This window comes from Belonocnema kinseyi, chromosome 4 (genome assembly GCF_010883055.1).
Source record: "Belonocnema kinseyi isolate 2016_QV_RU_SX_M_011 chromosome 4, B_treatae_v1, whole genome shotgun sequence".
NCBI classification, from domain to species: Eukaryota; Metazoa; Arthropoda; class Insecta; order Hymenoptera; family Cynipidae; genus Belonocnema; species Belonocnema kinseyi.
In genome coordinates, this window is record NC_046660.1 from 27,669,190 (window position 1) to 27,695,175 (window position 25,986).

A 25,986-nucleotide genomic window follows, 5' to 3' on the forward strand; every position below is an offset into this window, starting at 1 on the left:
TGATATTTTATTTTCTCAGAATAATGCTAAAAAATTGCAGCTGGAAAAAAATCAGCCCCCCTCCCTCGGATATTACAATATTTGCAATTCCACATTCTTTCTTTTATTATTTGAAATAAATTTCTTGTTGTAATCTAAAACAAAACTTTTACAAGTCATTTAAACCCTAGTCCTACCACCTGCTCCTAATTATTCCATTCTTTTTTTAACATTGGAAAAAGAGCGAAAATAATTCACTTAAAGCAATAATAATATTTGAAAAATATTTTTTTTGATTTTGTCTTATTATTTATTTATAACTAAAAAGACGAAGGAAAGTTAAATATTTTAGGAGAAACCGCAACTTTCTAGCACTTATCTAAGAGAAAATATTTTTACACAACATTAAGTTGTTTAAACAACTTTTTTGTTTACTTTTAATAAGTATTGTCTTACTATGTAAAAAAAGATCCGAAATTTAAACATTTCAGAAAAAAGCCGCAACTATTAGACATTGATATGGATGAAGATAGTCACTAACAACAATAATTTGTTTAAACAATCATTTGTGTTAAATATCAATAGTTGAAAAAAAACAAACAGTTGGAAATTTCAGAAAAAACCGCAGCATTTCAATATTAAGCAAAAATAATATTATTCACCATGATCATAAATTATTTAAATCATTATTTTTGTTAACTTGAAATAATTAATACTTCACTCTAATTGAAAATTGGACAGAAAGCCAGACAATTTATAAAAAACGCATCTTTCCAGCATAACTCAAATGAAACATTATTAATCATAAGAATACATTGTTTAAACAATTAATTTTCTCGACTTTAATTAATTATTCAACTCACTTTAAATAAAAATTAGACAAAAAGTGAAACTTATGTTTAAAACTGCAATTTTCTACCATTATTCTGAGATAATATCATTAACAATATTAATCAATTATTTAAACAATAATTATTGTGAACATGATTCAACTATTACCTCCCTATAATTGAAAATTGGACAAAAGTTTTAAAAAATTTTAACCGCGACTTCCTGACTCGATTCTATGAAAAAATTGCTAAAAGCAATATTAAATTGTTTAAACAATTTATGTAGACATCGAAATATCAGTATAAAGTCGTATATAATGTACAAGAACCCATTTGCATTAAAAAAAGGCAAAAAAATTAGAATTAGCGCCAAAATTTCTCAAACCCGTTAGTTGATTTATGGGGTTTCTTTGGGATCCTATAAAACAAACTTATAGGGGTTATATTTGAAGTGAAATTTTAGTTTTTGAATAGAAATGAAATTTAAACATTTTTAATAGGATTTTTGAAGAGAAATATTAAGTTTCAAATTGATTCAGATAATATTGAAGATTCAAAATGAAATGTACAAAAACGTATTTTTTTCTTACGGGAAATACGTGTTAAACTTCATGGGGCTTGCGGCACCTCTAAATATGTATTTTTTGAAATGGATTTATTTTTGTTTGGATTCAAACAAATTTCCTCATGGTATTCATAAAAAATCGAAAGAAAAATTTCTGGACCACCGTAGTATCCATTCATCCGTCTGCCGTACTTATTCCCAGACGGAGAGGTGAGGGGAAATTAAGGGAAGCGAAGTAGGAGAAGTGGGAGGGACCACAGGGTACTTACGGGAGATGAGGTGTGAAAAAATAGGGAAAGTGAGGGTAAATGATGGGTGAGGAAGTCATGGTAAATGATTCAATATTGATTCATTAATGGTGGGAAGGAGGGAGAGTGAGGGTAAATTAAAGGAAGTAGGGGAAATGATTGGACAAGAGAAAGCATATTGAGGGGAATTGGGGGAAGAGCTAGTAGGCTAGAGCAGATGTGGAGGGAGGGGTGGAGAAAGGGGAAGTCTTACATATCTGGAGAAGTGAGGAGAGAGGGAAGTACAGGAGCAAGAAATTTTGAAGGGGGGGGAGGGTGGAGCAAAAGGTGAAGTGTGGTTAGGACAACGAGGGGAGAAATTAGGGAACATAAGGGGAAGTAAGAGAGGGAAAGTATGGAAGGGAAAGGTTTTGACGACTGAATTAAAAGAAACCCTTTTTTTAGGCGCGCGGCGTCTACTTTGAGAAAAAAATGCAACATATTGCGTCCCAAGTGATTTTGTGACATTACGTGTAGGTCCTGCTCAATTTGAAATGGATTCGGTCATTTCAAATTTTTTAATAAATTTTAAAAATAAAAAATAAAACTTGATTGAGATTAATTGTAGTCACAAAATTCGGATTCCCCGATAAATTTTACAAAAATGAATACATTTAAATAATTGAATGAAAACCAACCTAATTTCAGTATTTTCTGTATAGCGCATGCGTCGTGCCTACAACTGGATTGGTTACTTTTGGCGCGCTTATTTAAAATAATTATTTTTCATAATTGTTTGCAACAAATGATGATTACAAAGTGCATAAAGATATAAGAATGTTTTTAAATTCATGTTTATTGTTAAAAAGGCATTGTTTTTTTTAACTCAGAATCGATTTATTTATTTTTAAGGAATTAAAATCATCCAATTATTTTAAGTTTAGATTGATAAGTATCTTTTTTGTAACCAATCCACTTATTGCTGCGACGCATGCGTAATACGAAAAGATCCAAAAATTGGGAGCCTTAAGGTTCTCTAATTCAGATGAAATATAATTTAGCGACCATTGCTAAAATTAGTTTGTATTAATAATAAAATTACTCATCTCTCACCTAGATTCGCCACTTGCAGTAAAATTGGAAAAAGAAATAGCACAATTATTGGCTGGAACCTCGTACTCAATTTCCAAAGAGTAATTGCCCGTTTCCATAGGCGCTGCCGGATGAATAACATGAACCTCACCCACTTGGTCGATTTCGTAATTACTAATTCCAGTTTTTTTCGATGTGTCGTTGCCTAATTCTGTAATCAGATTTTCATCATCTCTTCTCATTTCCACCCCCTCTCCATTTTTGTCGACTGCCCCCTTTTCTTGAGACGTATTGTTGTTACTCCCTGAAGGGAGTGACTCGTTATTATCCTCATTAACTTTAACGTTAACATTAACGTTATCGTTATCACTTTGAGAGACAGTTCCGTTCTCGATTGCTCCTTCCGACAGCTTCTCCAAGTTCGAGGGAATTGTAATTGTATCAGACACTTCAGTTGTGAAAGTTCCGACTACCCCTTCCGTAATTCCTGAAGCATAACAGTTGATAATAACACCAGAGGTGTAAGCTTATCGTCAACATTTCCTTCAAAGATATACACTTATCGCGGTTACTAATTCACACAAATTATCAGGGCCTAAAATGTTCCTTGTTTCAACAGATAGACTTTTTTCAGTCCAACATCAAAGGGTGTGCTTATTTCAAATATAATTTATAAATAAATTTCTTAATCTTTTCACCTTTTCCTTGTTTTTCTACTGAAGTGCAAACTGAATTACAGTCGGCCCTCTGAATAATGCCGGAAATGGGCTGGTATGGGAGTATTTTCGGCGGTCCGCTCTTCCTGAATAATGCCACACGTCAGTTATCTACCCCCCACCCCACACACACACACACACAAGTATGAAGTGCATATGTTTGAAATTTCTTCACGATTATTATTAAAAAAAGCGATTCGTTTTTGTACAAGCCTTGATTCGGTAAGTATTTGATTAATTATTATATGTACTATAAAGCATTAATCTGGTACACGGTTTGTTTTCGTACATTGATTTGAGTGGCACTGTTCAGAGAGACTGGATTGAAATTCTGGCGCTGGAAGTGATAGCAAGATGGCGGGGGATAGATCGAGCAAAAATAAGGAGAAACGGCACTATTCCGAGTGGCATTATTCAGAGGGCGAATTGTAATAGAACCGAGTTTCTAAAGTTGCACGAGAACACGCGAAAATAAAAATGGTCGAAAACTGGTGAAGGCCTGGGACTGGGGGAAACCCAACCCGTTAAAATTCAACTGTTTTGTTTTTTAGAGAGAATTCGTCTTAATGGTTTAAAAGTCCAAAAAGTTTGATGAATAGTCATCCATTTTCGTTAAAAATTTAATAGTTTAGGTTGAATATTCAACACTATTTTCGCAGAAAATTAAATTGTTTGATTAAAAATGATCTTTTTTGCTGAAAATTCATATTTTTGAACTAAAAATTCCACAGCTTTCTAGAAAAATCGTCTTCATGGCTTGAAAATTAGATCATTTTCTTCACATTTTTTTCTTTCATGGCTAAGACATCGTTTTTTGTTGGAATAAACTGAAAAAATTTTCCTGGGTAAAAATTCAACTATTTAGTTGAAAACTTATGTATATATTTCGATTAAAATTGGTGTATTTTGGTAAAAAAATCAAGTATCTAGTTGAAAATTGATGCATTTTCTTGAATATTTGTATTAGATCGTAAAAAATTATTCCTTTTGATTGAAATTTCACCTTGTTGGTTGATAATATAACTATTTGGTTTGAAAATCAATTTTCTGTGTTTAAAGTTAACTTTTTAATAAAAGTTTTTATTTGCCGATTGAAAATTCAACTGTTTTCTAGAGAATAATTCTTTTTCGTCTGGAAATTTCACATTTTTAATGAAATTTTATTCTTTATTGAGTTAAAAATATTCCTTGGTTGAAAATTATACTCTTTGGTTCGAAATTAAATTTTTCTTTAAGGATAAATTTTTGACTAAATTTTAATGTTTTCCGGGTCAGAATTAAACTATATTGTCGAAATTAAATTTTAGTGGATCAAAAATTCGACATTTTGAAATAATTTTTTTTTATTGTTGACTGTCAACTATAGTATGATTGAAAATTCATCATTTTAATACAAATTTATTTCTGTTCTTAAAAAATTAACTATTTTATCGAGAGAAAAAAAAAATTGAATTCATGCCCTTGATTAAAAATTTAATTTTTTTGTTAAAACTTATCTTTTGTTGAAAAGTCTTTTATTTATTGGAAATTAATTTGGTATAAAAAATTCGCCTTTGTGGCTTAAAAATTCGAATTTTTAATAACATTTTTTTCATCCTCGAGTAAAAAATATTTCTTGATGGAAGATTTAATTATTTGGTCTTAGATTAAATTTTTGGTTTAAAAATTATTATTTCACTGAACTTTAATATTTTTTATATAAAAATATAAATTTTTGTAGAAAATTCGTCTTTGTTAAATAGAAATACCATAATTTATATGAACATTTTTTTCTTTATCGAGAGAAAAATATATTTTGGTTAAAAACAACTCTTTTGTTAAAAAATATATCTTCTTCGTTTGAAAATTTATCACGTTTAATAGAAATTTAATGTCTTTTGGTTAAAAATACAACTGTTTGTTTTAAAATGCATGTACTTTTGTTGAAAATGTAACAGTTTTGTTAAGATTCATTTTTTTTATTTAAGGGTTTTAGATTTAAAATATTTGTTGGTAGAAATATCAACTATTAAATTTTTTGTTGAGACTTATATATTTTTGTCTTAAAAATTCAACTTCGTTGAACATAATTTTCGTATAAAATTCATTTCTTTTCTTGAAAATTTAAATATTTTATCAAAAATTCTTTTTTTTAATTCACACTTTGTTGGAAATTTAAATATTTTGTTAAAACTTAACTTTTTGTTGAAAAATCTTTTCATAATTAAAAAATCATTATTTGAATTGAAAATTTAACTATTCCATGCCCTTTGTATTGAAAATTAGTTTTTTACCTGAAAATATAACTGTTTCATTTTTCCTTTAAAATTGATTTTTTGATTGAAAATTGTACTGGTTGAAATTTCAGATCTTTTCTTAAAAATTCTTCTTTCTTGGTAAGAAATCAATTTTGTTAGTTAAAAATTTCAATTATTAGTAGTTAAAGATTTATCTCTTTGGTTAAAAATTTAAAATGTTTCTTAAAAATTGATTTTATTTCGTCGACATTATTGCCTTCATGTATTAAATTAAAATATTCTATTTTGAGATGAATTCAACTGAATTTTATTTTTAATTAAAATATCAACTATTCAATTTTTTTCTCTATTATTTTTTTGGTTGAAGATTCCTCTCTTTGGTGGAAAATTCAACTCTTTAATTATAAACTAAATTCACATATTTTGTTGTAAATTCATTTTTTTTTTTTTTTGTAAAAAATTAATCTTCTTGGTTGATAATATTTTTTCGTTGCATATTCAACTACGATATTGAAATTACAATTAATTTCTCAATAATTAATTTTCTTTGTCAAAGATGCATTTCTTTACTCAAAAATATAGATCATTTTCTAAAAAAAAATTTTTCAATAAAAATTATGTTTTTATTGAAAAATGTATGCATTCCTTATTGGTTAAAAATTGATATTTGTAGTTTGAAATAAAATTATTTTGGTATAAGATTCAAGCACTCGGTTGGAAATTGATCTACTATTTGGTTGATTATTTAAATATTTTGTTGAAAATTCGTATTTTTTTGGTTGAATTAAACTTCTTTTAATTAAAAATTAAAATTGTTCTTAAATTTAGTTTAAAAACTTACATTAAAAACTAAACTAATTGGTTGAATGTTGAAGCTTGTTATCCATACAGTTGAAAAAATGTGGCTTTTTGTTTGCTTTGTGTTGTAATTGTGTAGGTGGGAGATCGACAAAAAGTATAAAGTTCGAAATCTAAAAAATGTTAAGCCCTGAAAATTATTTAATCAGTTTTTGTTCTCAGGATTAATTATAGTTTCTTAAATAAAATTTAAGTACCAGTTATCAAATTATCCATAGTTGTACTATTCATCTCATTATCAGCCTCCTCGCCCAAAACTGTAGTTGAATTATTATCTTCCTCTGTCCCCCTTCTTTTTCTGCTTTTACCATTTTCTGCCTCTTTACTTAATGAGATCAATCGGTACTTGACCGTATTTATATTTTTAGCATTTAAAATCAATTTTTCCAAACTTTCTGTGTCATTTTGTCGAAACTGAATTACAATTCGACCATGGATTTTTGAAATTGTTTGGTTGACAAAAATCGGTGTCAAACTGATACTGTATCTCAAAGGGTAAACAGAAGGTGAAAGTGTGTGCTTTTCTGTCAATTCTTCAATTTTGTCTTCTCCTTCTTCGATCAAAGCCAACGGATCGTGAGCCTGTTAAAAATTCTTTCATAAATAATACAAAATCTTATTCTTCCTGCACTGGATATATGCATGTTAGGGTAGTCCAAGAACTAACTGGATTTTTTTTTAATTTTTCTGATCTCTCTCTCAAAGTTCCCCCTTTACTTCCCCTGCCCCTTTCCATCCCTTATTAAGCTCTCTTACCGCATACTTCCCACCCATCATACTTCCCCTACTTCCTTCATCCAATTCCATACTCTCCTACTTCCCTTCCTCCTCTTCTCGTTACTATTATTTTACCTCCCTTAAACGCCTCCTATCCCCTCCCCAGCTTAGCAATCACTCGCCCCTAATCCCCCTTTCCTCTCTTACTCCCATACTTCTACTCCCAATCTCCTCTACTACCCTTCCCCTACTTCCTATTTCCTCATTAATTCTCTTGCTTTCTCTAGTTCTCCTACCCTCGCTCCTACCACTCCCTTTCCGACACTGCCATTTTCTTCTCTTCTTCCCCACTTTCCCTTTCTCTCCCTCTATCATACGCTATTTCCTCCCCTTTCGCCACTACTCCCCCTACTCTGCACTCTTTTCTCGTCCTCTACTTCCTATCTATCCTATTTCTCCTGCCTCTTCTCTCCCTACTCTGCCATCAATCGACCTTATCTCCCTTGTTAACCTAGCTCCCTTCTTCTACTCCACCCCTAATATCATCACTCCTACTTCGCATTCTTTCTACTTCCCCTCCCTCTTCTACTCATCCTACCCTCATTATAACCCACTACCCTACTGCATCTACCTTACTTCATCCTACCATCACCATTGTTCCTAGTGACCCTCTCCATGCCTGATACCCCTTCCACTCTAACACTTCCCCTTCCTAAAATTCTAGGGAGAAAAACTATGAAAGGACGGCTGGATGGAGCTCTGACCGTAAGTATAATGGTTTCTGCCCTAAACTATGAAACTCTAAAACTTAAAACTTATTTTCTGATTCGAAAAAAATGATTCATCACTGTACAAAGTTGAGAAAACGTGCCCCTCGTGTGGAAAAAAATCCCCCCCCCCCTTTTTCTCTAACTCTGGGCATATTTTCAATTAGTCTTTTTTCCATCGATTGTCTTTAATTTTTTCTTACATTTTCTCTCAACCTAATTTAATTTTAAGGTAGGGAAGGCAGGGATAGAGAAGGGATACTAAGGGAGGGAGAGAAGACTGATTTGAAATTAGGGGAGGAAATAAGAAATAGAATGGAAGGGAAAGTAAAGAGTGAAGGAGAAGTAGGAGCGGAGAAGTAGGAAGAGAGGAAGCTTGGGGAGAAGAAGTAGGATTGAATAGGGGAGGAAGACGGATCATTATGAGGGGTGGGGGTTGACTGACTAAATTAGCGTCTTAATAGAAATTGAGATCATAAAAATTAAAAAACATGGGACGACCCTAATATACGTACGTATAGCTTACTTTCTTCTCTGAAAAAGAAGCAATGTGGACACCAACAAATCCTGCAGCAACTACACAGATTAAGACGATAAGAGCAGTAATTGCGAGTTTTCTATGTGAGATGAAGCAACCCCCCTCCCTATTGTACTTTATATGATCCACTGCAAATTCGGTCCGGTTCCGTGGAAGCTCCAACTGCGCCATATTGGCAGCTAAACAAAAATAAAACAATTTTCTCAACTCGTCAGAGAAATAAAAGCTTTTTACTTCAGAAATTATTTATAATGAAACAAAAATGTTAAGGGTCACAACTCTTAATTCTGTGACGGTACTTAAGTTAGGGAAGATGAGCTTCCACAACTTCTCTAAGGAACATGAAAGTTGGGTGCAGCCGTATTTTTAACAGAAGGTCTCGCATTTGCTCGGATTGGCGAAGGGAAAGGAAAACTGCAGAAAACCTCTGGCTTCCAGAGGTTGAGTTTCTTAACCGATTTTTAAGTTTTTATTTAAGATTGCAGCTGAATGAATTTAAAAGCGGAAGATAATAATAATAATAATAATAATAATAATAATAATAATAATGATAATAATAAAAAAATAATAATAATATTATGAGCTTATGGGCCTCGGTGGCTCAGTTGGTTAGACACTCGGAATTCACCTCAGAGGTCCGGGGTTCGATCCCTGAGCCGGTGCCTCTGGAAATTTTGCAATGTACCTTTACCGAGGCTCTGGTGGTTCGGAACCCACCTTAACCTGTAGGTCCCCCCATCGTGCACTTAACTGCAACCCAGTCCGTCAATGATGGGGTAAAAACCAGGCTTTGTCTAATATGTCTGGGCAGACTGCTCTCATCAGATCACTTGATTGCATTATAAAAATGCGTCCGTGACTGATGATATGTACCGGGACAGCCCGGTGCAAAATGAGCAAATAAAAATCCAACTCTAACCAAAAAATGCCTTTTCGACATGTTGGGCATCATAAGTCTGTGACATTTCAACACAGAAATGTTTTTTTATCGTTGTAACAATAATATATTATCATCATTAATAAATAATTAGATTATTATTGATAATTAGTGAAATGAATTACTTATTATTATATTATTACAATAGTTAATATTATTCTTTAGGAAATAAAAGAAGTGAGTCCATTATATAAGCAAAAATTTTCTATGTTTAAAAATTAAAATCCAGTAATTTCGTATATAATGTGACAAAAATTAATAATTCATTAGGAATAATTAAAAATATATACCATTTGTCATTTGCTTAGACTATTTTTATTTAAAAAATTCAGAGATTGGATATTTTTTAACGAATAGGTACCATTTTTTTCATGAAATCAACTGAAAATCTTTTTTCAAATATTCTTTGCAGTGATACTTTTCAAATTGATAACAATTATTAATTATTTTTACAATATTCGTAAACAAATTCAGAGTTTTACTATTATAAAGGAATAAACTTTATTTTTTACAGAATCGACTAAGAAACTTTTTTCCGTCAACTCTCAAATATGAAAATTCATAAATTAACGATTAATAATTAATTATTTAAACAATAGTTTAAATAGATTTTGCCAATTTTACAACAAATAGCTTGAAATTTTTAAGCAATCAACCAAGATTATCTTTCGATGATAGAGATCCTATCTTTTTGAATAATTTTGAATCTTTAAGGTAGAAAAAGATAGGGAAAATTTATCCTATTCTATATCTTTGTCAATCTAAATTCCTGTCTATCTTTTTCTATAGCCTCTTCTGTCTCTTATCTTATTTTACGTCCATTAAAGTCTATCTTTTCCTATCTCTTTGGTAATCTAAATTCCTAACTATATTTTTCAATACCCTCTTTCTCATTTCATACTATCATCCATCTATCCACGTCAATATTTTTCTATTTCTCTGTCAATCTAAATTCCTGCCTATCTTTTTCTATTTCTTCGTTAATATAAATTCATGACTATCTTTTTCAAATTCTTTTTTTTTCTATTCCATCCTTTCCTTTATCTATCCACATCAATATTTTTTTATCTCGCTGTTAATCTAAATTCCAGTCTATCTTTTTCAATCTTCTCTTATTTATCCCTTCCTATGCTATGTCTGTCAACGTCTATCTTCTTCTGTCTCTTTTTATCGAAATTCACGACTATCTTTTTGAAATCTCTTTTTTCTATCCTATCTTATCCTTTACCTATATATATTGATATTTTCCTATATTTCGGTCAATATAAACTCTCATCTATCTTTTTCAATGCCTTCTTCCTTATCTGATCCTATCCTGCATCTATTCACATCAATCTTTAATTACCTTTTTTAATCTGAATTCCCGTCTATCTTCTTCCACAGACTCTTCTCCATATTATCCTGTCCTTCAGCTTTCAACGTTAATCTTTTACTTTACCAATCTAAATTCCCTTCTATCTTCTTCGATCTCCTCTTCCTTACCCTGTCCTAAGCTCTATGTCTATCAATGCCTATCTTTTTCTATCACGTAGTTAATATAAGTTCACGACTATCTTTTTCAAAGTCCTGTTTCTAATCTCATCGTATTGTAGGTCTATCAACATCTATATTTTTCAATCTCCTTGTTAATCTAAATTCAAATCTATCCTTGTCAATTTTCTTCTCTCTCTCTCTCTCTCTCTCTCTCTCTCTCTCTCTCTCCATCTCCATCTCCCTCTACATCTCCCTCTCTCCCCTCTTTCTCTCTCCCTCTTCCTCCCTCCCTCTTTGTCACCATCTCTCTCTCGCTCTCTCTCTCCCCTCTCCCCCTTCTCTCTCTCGAACACACACACGCACAAACACATTACAAATTCCCGTCTATCTTTTTTAATACCCTCTTCTTTATTTCATTTTATTGTACATCGATCAAAGCCTTTTTTATTTCTTTGTAAATGTAAATTAACGTCTATCTTTTTCAATAAACTCCTTTCTATCTCACCATATCCTTTATTTTTCAGCGTCAAACTTTTACTATCTCTCTATCAATCTAAATTCCTATTGTGCCCTAACTTCCAACTGTTTTTATTGGCTACGATTAACCCGGAACCAGAAGTGATGAAAAGCGCGCGATTTTCAAACAAAATTTTACAATAAATTTACAATTTTGAAGAATAAAATAAGGATGAAGATCAAATTATATATAAATATTTCAGAATTTCTAAAAATATTTAGAAGAAAACTATTCCATTTTGTGTGTAAAAGTTAGGTTTGTTAGTTGAAAATTTAACTATTTTGTCAAAAATTTGTTTTTTGGGTTAAAAAATAATTTTTTCAATTGCAAATTTTCAAGAAACGTAGTCAAAAATTCTCAGTTTTGTACAAGATTGGAACTCTAAATATATCTTTTTTATCATTCTTGCATTTTCTTAAAATTAGTATTTTGGAAGAAAATTAATATTCTTGGTTACAATATTTTGTTCAAAACTCGTACTTTCTTTGATTGAAATTTTTTTAGTGTCAATTTAAATATTCGACATTTGGTTGAAAAGTCATTCATTATAGTTCAAAATTCAATTATTTGATTAAAAATTCATTTATTTTGTCCAAGGTTAATTTTTTTGGTAATAAATTAAGTTTCGCAGTTAAGAATTAATTTTCCAGGGTAACAGATTCATAATTTTTATCAAAAATGTATTTCTTTGCTTCAAATTGATTTATTTTGTTGAAAATTCGTCTTGTATGCTTGAAAACATTTTTTTAACTGAATGTTTAACTATTTAAAGTTTGATGTAAAATTTACATTTTGAAAATTGATTAAAAATTTATTTTTTCGGTTGTAAATTCAACTATTTTGTTGAAAATTCTTTGTCTAATGATTCAAAGTAATTTTCATAACTAAAAATTAACATGTTCCATTTTTGTTTGAAAATCAATCCTTTTTTAGCTAAAAATTCAACTATTTGGTTGAAAATTCATGAATTTTGTGAAATATTAATGTTTATGGTTAAAACTTAATCTTTTTGTTTGAAAATTCGTCTTTTTTTGGTAGAAACTTAATCATTTTATTCTAATCGGTTTTTGGCTAAAAGTTATGTTTTTTAGGTAAAAAGTTAACCGTCTAATTAAAAATTAATGTATTTTCTCCAAAGTTAATTTTTTTGGTAGAAAATGAATCTTCTTAGCTGAAAATACATCTTGTTGGTTAGAAACGCAACTCTTTTTTTAAATTTAATATTTTGGTTGAAAATTCATTTTTTTCGGTAACAGATTATTCAATTTCGGTTAAAGTTTATTTCTATAACTGAAAATTTATTCATTTTGTTGAAAATCCGTCCTTTAGATAGAAAAATAATTTGCTTTTTTATTAGAAAATTTATCTTTCTGGTTGAAAATTTATACATTTTGTTAGAGATTTGTCTTTTTTGATAAAAAGATGATTTTTTTGGTTAGAAGTTCAACCTATTTGTCACAAACTCATTTTTTTGTAGACAAAATTCATCATTTTAGTTCAAGTTCATCTTTTTAGTTGATAAATCATCTATTGGGTTAAAAATTTATCTATTTTGTTGAAGATTTAGTAGAAATTTTTTTTAAGTTTATTTTTTCAAGTTTAAAATTGAACTATTTGGTTAAAAATTCGTCATTATCGGTTGAAAATTAATTTTTTTACTGAAGAAATGTACTATTTGACCTTTTGTTTAAAATATACAATTTACCTTATTTTCAGTTGAAACTTCGTCTTTCTTGGTAAAAAATAATCTTTTTGGTTGAAGATTCATCATTTTAGTAAAAAATAAATTTTTTTCATTGAAAATTAATATTCTCGAATAAGTTCTATTTTATGCAAAAAAGATAAGTTTTCAACTAAAACAATGAATCTTCAACTGAAATAGTTGAATTTTTAACAACAACAAAAGTTAATTAAAAAAAAAAGATAAGCTGTCAACCAAAACTGAAATAATGATGTTTTAAGATAAAAAATCATTTTTTAACAAACAAAAAACGAATTTTGAACTACAAAAGGTCCTCATTTTATAATCAAAAATTGAAAAAACAAATTTTTAGTTAAAAAATGATTGTTTAACCAAAGAGATGAATTTTTAACTAAAATCAGGGAATATTCAACTGTAACAATAGTTACATTTTTAGTTCAAAGGAATAATAATTTACAACTAAACAAGAAAAAAATTAAACAAAATACTTGAATTTACGGCAAAAAATTCCTTTTTATCCAAAGAAAAAAACAAGTTTTCCATCAAACAGCTTATTTTTCAACAAAATAATTTATAACAAAAGAGTTGAACTTTCAGCCAAGTAATCTTAGGTCCAACTTAAGAGCTGAATATTTAACTAAAATTATTATTATTTAATTAGAATACTCACATTTTAAACTGAAAACAAGAATTTTTAAACAAGGAGAATACATTTGAAAAGAGAATTTACTGAATTAACTGGAATCTTTTTGGATGAAACCTCAACTTTTTTTGTAATAAATCATTCTTTTGCTTGAAGATAAATTTTATATTTTTTAATATTGCAACTATTTGCTAGAGAATTAAAAAATTTTGTTAAAAAAGTCATCCTTTTCTGTTAAAAATTCGTCTTTTTGGATTGAAAATTCAATTTTTTTCGTAGAAAATTATTTCTTGTTAAAAAATGTATAGTTTGATCGTGAAAACTCGACTAAAACCTAATTCAACAGAAAATTCTAATCTTTTTTTTGAAAATTGATATTTTTGATTTAAAACTTCATCCGTTATAGAAGAAATTTTATTTTTTGTATGAAAATCCAATTTTTTGGTTAAAAATCGTTCTTCTTCGCTTGATAATTCAAATAATTTGTTTTAAAAATTTAGCTGAATCGCTTTGTGAAGAAGTCACTTCTTTTGTTAAAAATTTCTATTTCCAGTTAAAAAGTTATCTTCATTGGTTAAAAGTTTAATTATCTTGTTTTTAATTAATCTTTTTTAATTGAAAATTCAACTACTTGGGTCAAAGTTAAGCTACGTTGTGAAATTTTTTTTTATTTAAGGCTTATGTCTGGTTGAAAATTTAATTGTTTAGTGGAAAATACTTCTTTTTTTTTGGTTTAGAATTAATTTTTTAACATAAAATGTAACTTTTTCATTTTTTTTAAATTGATATTTTTTAGTTAAAAATTCGCATTTTTTAAAATTATTTTTTAGTTTGAAATTTCCTTTCTTTTGCGTAAAAATACATCAGTTTCATGGAAAATTAATTTTTTCTCTAACAGTTATATTTTTTATTTAAAAATTGCATTTTTGTAATTAATATTTGTCTTCTGGTTTGAAGGTTCAATCATTTAGATAAACTTTTATTTATTTTTTGAGTGAAAAATCTTTATTTGTTGGAAATTCGTCTTTTTGGTTTTAAAATTCTTTGCTTTTGTCGTATAAATTTCATTATTTTTTTATTAAAATCAAAACTATAACACTTTTTTCTTGACAATACGTCTTTTTAGATTGAATATTCAACTATTATGTTAAAAATTTAATCATTTTTTTAAAGAGTTATCTTTTAAAGTAGAAAAACTTTTTATTGTTTAAAATAAATTAATATATTTCAAAATTTTTAATTTTGTATGTGAAACACTGTAATGCCTGAATATGTCTGAGCTAAAAAATAATTTATATTCAACCGCTGATATAACCTGAATAATAAAAATATTGTTAAAAATCATAAATTTTTAAATTCCCTTAAATTCTTTTAAATTCTCCTAAATTCTTTCATATTCTCGGTTATATAACCTGAACTTAAATTCTCGGGAATTTAAGAACTCTATTGGTATTAGAAAAAGAGGGCGTTTTAGGGATTGAAAGTAATCCAACTCTTGGGCACAAAATTTGGCAACGTCTTTACGACATCGTTACGACATCTTTACGACAACTTTACGACGTCCTATGTCCATGTCGTTAAGGTGTCTTTACGATATCGTAAATGAGTCGCATGATCTGACGATGTCTTTACGATATCGCAAATACACCGAAACGACATGGACATAGGATGTCGTAAAGTTGTCGTAATTATGTCATAACGATGTCGTAAAGACGTCGCCAAATTTTGTGCCCACTGGGCATTGAGTGAGATAAAATATTTATTTATTTTTCTATCCCGCAATTTCTCTTTTTTTTCATCTTTCTACTTTCACCAAGGAAGAAAAAAATACAACGTAGTAGTTTAATCAAAAATTGACCAAATTTTAATAGAAAAAATGTAAACCTATAAATATTATATTATGTAAGACTCTTGACCCAAAAAAACGTGTAAAATATTGAGAATTCTAAGTGGTCCAGGGAAAAATGAGTTATTCTAGAGGTTCTGCAATCGCACTGGTTTATCACAAAGCAACTTCAAGGTTCCTCTCTGCACGAGTCGGCCACGTATTAACTGCATAATCGTTACCAACGATAAGGTTCGACTCGACTCGACTCGACATAACAGCACCAATCCAACTTACGAAGCACGTGCGAAGAATCAAACTGAATAATTTCCAATGCGACTAAATACCTCAAATTCTTTTACAAATTATTTTTAAAAACATTCAACAAATAATTCATCATAGTTGGCGTGACTGACTCAATAGAGAAAAAAAACTTCAATTTAATTTTATATCTTTTGTACAAGTGTTCTTACGTCTTATGTATTCAGGTGATGGTATAATATTAAGATAAGGTTTTTCAACAACTTTATTCATTTATCATTTTCCACTAGTTTTATTCTTCAAGTTTTATAGTTTAAAAATATTTTCATAGTTTAATAGATTGCCTTATTGTTTTATTTCATTAATTTAAGATAATATGAATAAAGAATAATTATTTCCAAATTAACGTCTTAACTGAAAATACAATGGAAAAAATTTAATTAAAAATATTCAAATAAGTTATTTTCTATTACTATGTATTTTACATTTATTATTTATAAGACAACTCAGGGGTCTAGTCCTAAATTTTATTTTTTTATTATTATTTATTTTAGCTTTATTATTCACTCAATAAACTTAAAGGATTAAACTGAAACTTCGTACTGTTAAATTTAATTTGTATTATTATTATTTATTTCAGATTAATTATTTTCAAATGAACTTAAAAGGGGACGACTGAAAAATCCCGAAAAATAAAATTCCCGACACAGTAAAATTCCCGAATAATCAAATTCGCAAATAATATAATTGCCGAAAAATAAAAATACCGATTTGGAAAATTTTCAAAATAATAAAATTACCGAAAACTGAGAATACCGAATTGGAAAATTGCCGAAAAATAAAATTCGCCAATAATAAAATTGCCGAAAAATAAAAATACTGAATTGGAAAATTCCCGAATAATAAAATTCTCGAATAAAAAAATTTTAGAATTATAAAATTCCCAAATTGGAATATTCCCGAATAATAAAATTTACGACAGTTTATAATATTACCGAATTGGGAAATTCCCCAACATTAAAGTTCTCGACAGTTTATAATATTACCGAACTGGAAAATTCCCGAATAATAAAATTCCCGACAGAAAATTGCCGATTTATAAAATATCCGAATTGTAAAATTCCCGAATTTTAACAATTAAAATTTTTTTAAATATACTTTATTGATTATAAATAAAACAATAAAATATTAGTTTCAAAATTTTATTTTTAATATTTAAAATTTCGAAGCTTATTTTTTGAATTAAAAATAGCAATAATTTTAAATTAAATATTTCTAGGTAACGCACGTTTTAAATTCGCTTGTTTTAAATTCAAGAAATTAGCTTCGAAATTTTAAATGTTAAAAATTATTTTTGAAACTAATGTCTTATTGTTGTATTTGTAATCAATAAAATATGTTTTAAAAAAATTCGAATTGATAAAATTCGGGAATTTTCCAATTCGGATATTTTATAAATCGGCAATTTTCTGTCGCGAATTTTATTATTCGGGAATTTTCCTATTCAATAATATTATAAACTGTCGGGAATTTTAATATTCGGCAATTTTATTATTGGTGAATTTTATTTTTCATCAATTTTCCAATTCGGTATTTTTATTTTTCGGTAATTTTATTATTCGTGTATTTTATTATTTATTATTTTTCGGGAATTTTCAGTTGTCCCCTTAAAAGTTTTAACTGAAAATAAAAACTATGATATTTCGTTTATTACCATTATTTCTTTTATATTTATTATTTCTAAATCAACTTAAAGGTTTTGACTGAAAGTAAATTGAAATACCACGTTGATTTGATTGATAATTTATTAACTGATTAATATTTTCATGATTATTATTAATTGATTTTAGAATTATTATTTTTTTTTAAATGATGCTAAAGTTTTTTAATAAAACAAGACTGGAAAAAATAAATTGAAAATCAGTAAATTAACGTTAGCTCTTTTATTATTCACTATTAATCATTGATTTATTATTATTAATAATTTCAGCTTTTCAATTCCTAATTAACTTAAAAGTCCTAACTGAAAATACAAAATATGAAATTTTAGTGTCTTATTATTATTTCTAAATTAAATTCAAGGCCTTAACAAAAAATACAGTGAAAAATAAAGTTGAATTTTTTTTAATAAATCAAATTAATTTTTTAAATTATTATCGACTTTTGATTTATTATTTCCGAATATACGAGCAGGTTTATATTGAAAATACAGTCATCGTTAAATTTCCGAAATTAATCATTTCAAAAATATATATATTTATAAATTTTTTAATTTAGAAAAAATATCTTTTTTGTTAGTGTTAGAATAATATTTTATTTTATGTGGAATATTTGTTCTCTACTCTAGTATTAAATATCATTTTTGTATTTTTCAAGAATTTGGTATTTCAGCAACATAAAATTTGGGAATTTACTATTTCGTGGAGATTTTATCATTTCGGGAATTTCAAGATTCGGGTTTAAGCATCCAGCAAAAATCACTTTCGATATTTTTATTTTCTTTCGAGAATTGTCATTTTTCATGATATTTCTATTTTGGTATTTTTTTACACTCGATATTTCGAAAATTCGGAAAAATTATTTAACCCCGACAAAACCAAGCGTTTTTATAACAAAAAAAATTTTAATAAATGGAATCTTAAATAATTGAAAATTACTCAAAAATATTAATAAATATTCCAGTAGTTTTCTGTTTTGAGTTCCATAATTTTTTAAATGCTTCAATATTTTTCTAAATTGTTTTTATTATTATAAATAATGTCATTTTTTAATAAAATTAAAAAATATGGAGATTCAAAAAATTTCATTTGTTTTCAATGTGTTTTCAGTGAAGACCTTTAAATGAATTCAGAAATAATAATTAAAAAAATAAATTTCAATTAAGGCCTTTACTTTTATTGAGAAATAATAAATCTAACATAAATAATAATAAAAAACAATTTATTTTCGTTTCAATTTCAGTTTTTCTACTGTGCTTTTAGCTAACTCGTTTAAGTTCAATTTAAGTTTAACATTTTAAAAAAACAGTGTGATTTCAAAGCTTCAACTTTTCATGGTTTTTAAAATTAGGCAATTCAAAATCTAATTACATGAATGTACAATTTTTTTAGTAACAAATTCAAACATTAATCGTATTTTTTTATGTAAACAACTTCATTATTATTTATTTAACAATTTTCAGTAGTTTCCTTCTTCAAGTTTTTTTATAATTTAATTTTTTCCATTTTTTCATAGTTTTATTCATTTCCCTTTTTCTTTCTTTATTTTTCCTTTCTTTTTTACTTCATGAAAATGAAACATAAATTTAAAAAATGTAATTTCAATGCATTTAACTTCAGGTGTTTTTCAAAATTAGCAAATTCTTAATCAAATTGAATTTTACCCAGTGTGCACAAAATTTGGCGACGTCTTTACGACATCGTTACGACATCTTTACGACAACTTTACGACGTCCTATGCCCATGTCGTTAAGGTGTCTTTACGATATCGTCAATAAGTCGTATGGTCTGACGATGTCTTTACGATATCGTAAAGACACCTTAACGACATGGACATAGGACGTCGTAAAGTTGTCGTAAATATGTCGTAACGATGTCGTAAAGACGTCGCCAAATTTTGTGCCCACTGTGTAACTTTTTTACACGAAAGAAACTTAAAAAATACATATAATTTGTATTTCTGTCAATAATACAATAACAGAGTACGTGCCATGTATAAGGCAATATCTGGAAATTATTAAAAAAATTTAAATACAGCAGGAGAAATTGATCCAATATCGCCTTTATTTTTCAAAGAAATTCGATTAATTTAAAACATATTCTTACTGGTCTTTATAGAATTTTATTATTTTTCATTGAAAAGAGAAGATGCTATCATAAAATGATGTCAGTCAATTATGAATGCACTTGGTCGAATATAATTGTTTCATTGAAAGAAGAATCACGTCATTGTGAATTTTCTATGGTATCAATTAAACTTAAAAATTGATGCATTTTAAATACTAAAATTAGCTTTATTATTCTCTTTTAAAATCTTTTCTTCTGACTTCGTCCAGACAATTTTATTTTTTTAAACTAATATTTTTTCCGTTATATCTTCAGTTAACAAGGAAATGATGAGTCTATTAAGATGACTAAACATTATTTTCCAATTGCAATCCATCTTAGGAAAAATTGAAATGTTTATTTATTAAATTATCATCGAGACTATCGTGTTTGACTATGTAAATATAAGATTTCTTAATTTTTTTAAATACAAAGTTCTTTTTTTTCTTCAATTTTCTACTGTTGAAAATTTAATTTTTAATTATCTGCTGAAATATCAACTATACCCAAAAATTAATCCATTTTAAACAGTAACTTCAGATTATAAAAGCCCTTCACGGAGAAAATTGTAAGTTCAAACAGTAATTATTTTAGTATTATTATTGATAAATTAGTTTAAAAATCTGCACTAGAAAGACAGTGAAAGAAATAAGACTTTCTTTTTTAATTTAATTTTTAAATTTTATTATTTTAATTTTATTTTCTCTCTCTGTATTGTCAGTTGAGAACTTCAAGTTAATTTATAAATAAAAAATCTAAAATACATCATATTTAAACAAAAAGGAGATTTCACAATAATTCTGAAAAATAAAATTCCCGATTTAAAAAAAATAAAAATACATTTTTTTAATTAATATTTCAGTTAATTAAATTTTTTGTCATTAATTTAATAATTCAAGATACTGAATGGCTTTAGATTATGAAATCCGTTTAGAGCAAAAAAATAAATTTCAAATAAAATCGTCGGAACGATGTAACAAACTGTTCTTCATTTTTATTACAATTTTCATTTCCTGTACGTCAAATAAAAAAAATATTAACCAAGCAACATTCTCTCTATATAGAATTAAATTGATTGTTTTTTAACAAACTATATGATTGAACATAAAAAAAGTTGGAATTATTCAATAAAATTATTGTTTTCTGAAAATTGTTTCAGCAAAACCTTACTTGCTTGAAAATTGACATTTCTGGTTAACAATTGAAATATTTTGGTAAAAAATGTATCTTTTTTGGTAGAAAATTAATTTTATTTTTGGGAACAATGCGTTTTTTGTTGTTTAAAATTTAAATAATTCATTTTTTATTGTAAATCATTCTTTTATATTTAAAAATCAACCTTTTGCTTTAAATGTAATGTATTTTATTAAAATTCGAAAAAAGATAATACGAAACAAAAATAACGCACCTAAAAAAGATCTACACATATTATTTTAAGTACTTTCGGATATGATGTGTGGTTTTCGTTTTATTCTAAAGAAACAACATTAAAAATAAAAAAATTAAATTTTTTGACAAACGACACAAGCTGCGAAAAATGATATTTAAGTTTCTTCATTAAATTTTGGAAAAGTGACAAAGGATACGAAAAAAAATTAATAGACAAAAGTTGTTCAACTTAAAAAGATTTACAAATTTTTTATTAATAATTTTTTGTCAGAATGCATATTTTCTCTTTAAATCTTAAAAAATAACATTGAAAATAGAAAAATTGAGTTGGTGATAAAACCACGCAAGGTGCAATATCATGTTTATTAACAAAACGTTTTTATAGAATGCAAAATTTTTTACTTATAAAAACAAAAACCTAAAAATGAATATGTTTCAAATATCAATACATACTATGAATTGTAATTATATCTTATTGAAATAATATCTTTTTCAATGTATCTGAGAATAAAAATTATTGAAAAATAAGGAACAAATAATAAATTATCAGTGAAAAATAAAATTTGTACTTTATTTTGCAATAACTAAATAATCAGTCTCAGACCGAGGTATAGAGATAAATATAAAATACAATTGTTTTATAGAAAAATTTGCATTTTGGACAAAATCGATTGCGAAGCACGAAATACGCGATAAGAATATTTTCATTATAGCCGAAGGTGCTTTAACAAAAGAGAATTTACAATCATTACATTACAGTTTTCAATGGTTTGACCTTCAATTTCACAAGTTCTGTGCATAAATATCTTTAATGTACTTTTTTTAGTTTGAAATTCTTTTTTTTTGAAAATCAATAAATGGGTTAAAATTTGAACTTATTCGTAAAAACATAATTGATCTCTCGTTGAAAATTTAGCTATTTTTTAAAATAAATTTTTTTGATGAAAAATAAATTTTTCAATTGAGAGTGTAAATATTTTATTTCCTGTTAAAAATTTACATTTATCGATTAAAAATTCTACTACTTCGTTGAAAATTTATGCATTAAATAAAAGTAGTCTTCTCGATATATCATATTCTTCTTTGTTCATAATCCATATATTTGGTTGAAGGTTCAACTAATAAATTGAAAAATCAAATATTTCGTTGAAAATTGAATAATTTTGTTAAAAAGTAATCTTTTCTGGTCGATAACTTGAAGCAATCCAAAGTAAATATGTATATATTGAGATGGGAAGTTAGGGGGGGGGGGAGGTGAAGGAAGTTAAGGCGATATGAGTGAGGATTAGGGAAAGCGGAAGCAAGAAGAAATAAGGAAAGGTGAAAAAGGTAAAGCGAGGGGAAATCTGTGGAGGCAAAGTAGGAGAAGAGATAAAAATAAGAGCAGGTAAAGTAAAAAGGGGAAGTGAAAATGTGGGAAGGGGAAGTATGGGAAATAAGGGTAAACGTGGTTGGAAGAAGTAGAGAAAGCGAGAGGAAGTAGCGTAAATAATTAGAAGTGAGGGAGGCCAGAAATGAAAGTAAAGGGATGGTTAGTAGGATAGGGCGCGTGAGTAGAAGAGGGAAAGTGATAGTTGAGGAAGGGCAGTCTCAGTTTCGGAAGTTAGAGGAAATATGAGAAGGGAAAGCGAGGGCAAATTAGCGTAAGAAAAGTATGAAAAGCAGGGGAAATAAGAACAGATGAAGTAAGGAGGGCGAGTGGAATGAGGGGAGAGGAAGTATGGGAAATAAGGATAAATTTGGGGAGGAGAAGTAGGGAAAGTGAGAGGAAGTAGAGTAAATCATTGGAAGTGAGGGAGGCAGGAGATGGAAGTAAAGGGAAGGCTAGTAGAGTAGGGCGGGTGAATAGAAGAGGGGAAGTGATAGGTGGAAAAGAGGAGCCTCAGTTTCGGAAGTGAGAGGAAATAAGAGAAGGCGAAGCAAGATCGAATTAGCCTAAGAAAAGTATGAGAAGCGAGGGAAATAAGAATAGGTGAAGTAAGAAGGGTGAGTGAAATGAGGGGAGAGGAAGTATGGGAAATGAGGATAAATTTGGGAAGGAGAAGTAGAAAAAGCAAGAGCAAGTAGAGTAATTGGTTGGAAGTGAAGAAGGCAGAAGATGAAAGTGAAGAGAGGGCTAGTAGGATAAGGCGGGAGAGTAGAAGAGGGGAAGTGATAGGTGGGGAAAAGGTGTCTCAGTTTCGGGTGTGAGGGAAAGAGTAAGTAGAGAAGAAGGAGTAGTAGATATATGGGAGAGGGAGGTTGGAACATTATTCACCGAAAAAGCTTCTTTTAAATTCAAAATATTTTGATGAAATGAGGAAATATTTTATCAGGAAATACCCAAAAAAGGTATATTTTTTAATTGATTAAATAAAATTCGTGCGAAACATTTAATCCATAATATTTCACTGGTTTCAGTTCAATCGGAATAAATTTAGAAAAATTAAATGGAATTCAAGAGACCTTGATAAAATTAGTGAATTCCAATCTTTTTAATGATTGAGGGTAAATTAATAAAAATTTGGGATGAATTGCAAATTTACACAAATAAGTTTTTCAAAGAAATGCAGCAAATGCAACTCTTTGGTTAAAAATTATTTTTTGTTTTAATTTCCCTCTTTGATTAAAAATTCAAACATTTTTCCAAATTCGCATATCACTGAAAGTAATTAGGTTTCTTCAGGTTGATACTTCAACTGCTTTCTAACAAAAATCGTTTTTTTGTCTTAAAAAATAAAACTGTTTGGATGAAAATACAACTGCTTTTGGTTATGCATGAATCTTTTTTGTTTGAAATAATTTTATTGATAATCCAATTATTTGTTTATGAATTTATTTGTTTAATTAAAAAGTGAACTATTTTCTGAACCATTCAACTATCAACCTGAAAACTTAGCTCTTTTGTTAAAAATTCGGCGTTTGGACGAAAATTCCACTGTTTTGTTGAAAATACAATCTATTTTAACTATAAATCTTAGAAATTTAAAGCATTTAAGGTTGAACTCAATATGTCACCTATATATTAATTTTATTAAAAATAATATATTTCCCTATTTGTTCAAAATCATTCTATTTTCCCTGTTTTAAGAGAATTTCGGACTGTTCAGTCTGTAGTTATCAAAAAGTATTTTTATTTTTTACGACCAAGAAAAAATTAAAAAACCCGGGAATTCTTTCGATGATAAAAGTGGCAAAATTGAACTTGTTTATTAATAATCCATTTAATTAAAAAAATTTAGAACATCCGTTTTAAGCTTTTTGATATTTTGGATATTTCGAAAGTTCAAAATTCAGAATGATTTAATTTTGTCTACTTTAATTTGCTGTTCAATCTTGATTACTTAAAATGAAAAAATCTTTTGCTTTAACGGTTAGAATTTTTTATTTCAATGACCGGGAAAAATGTTTGTGAACTCTTTTATAGTGAAAAATTATACATTTTCTCTCCAATAAATGTATTTTGTTCAGAATTTGTCTTTCTTAGATAAAAAATTAGTTTTCTTGGTTGAAAATTCATTTTTTTTTTAATTTAAAATTTGTTTCCTTCGTCATAATAATTTTTTTTTTTTTGAGTGAATAATTAATTTTTTCATTTGAAAATATAATAATTTTATTAATGGATAAATATTTATCTTTTTTATTTTTATTTATTTATTTCCATTCAACAGCCTGGTTGAAAATTGAACTACTTTGTGAAAACTTAATTTTTCGTTGGAGATGCCTAATTTTAATTGAAAATCCACCTATTTTGTTGAAAGATTAACTGTTCTTTCCTAATTAATTTTTTTGTACAAATATTAATTTTTTTAATTGAAAGTATAATTATTACATTTCGAGCTAGAAATATATATTTTTCATATAAAAGTTTACCTTTTTGGTTTAAAGTTGATATTTTCAGTCGAAAAATTAAATTGCTATTCAATTGCTATTGGTTTTAAAATTGATGTTTTTTAGTTGAAAATTAAACAACTTGGTTAAAAATTCATTTTTGTTAATTCAACTACTCAATTGAAAGTTGAATTACTTTGTTAAAACTTAAACTTTTGTTTGAATATGTATGATATCATTTAAAAATTCATTTCTTCAGCTTTAACAACTTGAACCTTTTAATTTTAATGCCCGGGAAGATTGTATGGGAACCGGCAAAAAGCCGGCAATTTTTTCCGGTGAAAAAGGTCCTATAACATCCTTTTTATCAAATGAGTTCTACATCTTTCATAAAAAATCAAACTTATATGAAAAACTCAAGTTATATGAAAATTACCCACATATCTCATGATTTTAATGATTTTAAAGACTTTTTTTTGTCATTTAAGTATCCATAAACGAAAAACCTTGAAATACTTACAAATGATGAAGTTAAAAAATAAGTAGACTTCCTGAGAATGCGAAATGAAATTACTTACAGTTCCTTCGACCTTCTTCGGCATATGTAAAGACGGAGCCTCTCCTCATTTTTGGAAGCTCCTGAACGATTCAACAAAAATCGTAATTCGTTGCACTTGAACACAAAACTTATAAAAAAAGCAACGAAAAAAAAAAATGAAAAAATAAGAGAAAAAGTTGAGAAGATTTTGATCCGCGACGATGTTCTGAACAGTTCTGAACAGGTAGAGTGCAATTAGTACTTCCAACTAAAGTATATGTTGATGGTGATCGTTGGTCGAGGATATCCCCTCTTCTGCTGGTCTCCCGTTTTCATAATGCACGTGAGCTGCTGCTGCTGCTGCTGCTGCTGCTGCAATTGTTCTTGTTCTTCCTGATTACATATGTTTATACTACACAATTATACTTACACTCACACTTACACATTTCGCCTCGCGCTTATCTGCAATTTATATTTTAATTTTCACATTCTCCCATTTTCTCATTTACAACTTAAATTCGAAAAAACTGAAGATATACAA

The 25,986-nt window shown here is 27.9% G+C and overlaps 1 protein-coding gene across 1 annotated transcript in view; it reads right to left on the reverse strand.

Moving 5' to 3' along the window:
* Positions 1 to 25,734, reverse strand: part of LOC117171929 (aminopeptidase N-like) — a 50,982-nt gene extending 25,248 nt beyond the window's left edge. Inside the window, exons 1-4 of the mRNA XM_033359592.1 lie at positions 25,486 to 25,734; positions 8,515 to 8,705; positions 6,702 to 7,086; positions 2,715 to 3,180 (exon numbers count right to left, since the gene is read on the reverse strand). Coding sequence (XP_033215483.1) covers positions 2,715 to 3,180; positions 6,702 to 7,086; positions 8,515 to 8,705; positions 25,486 to 25,534 — 1,091 coding nt within the window. The 5' untranslated portion in view covers positions 25,535 to 25,734. The remainder of the gene's footprint in view (positions 1 to 2,714; positions 3,181 to 6,701; positions 7,087 to 8,514; positions 8,706 to 25,485) is intronic.
* Between the last annotated feature and the right edge of the window lie 252 nt (positions 25,735 to 25,986).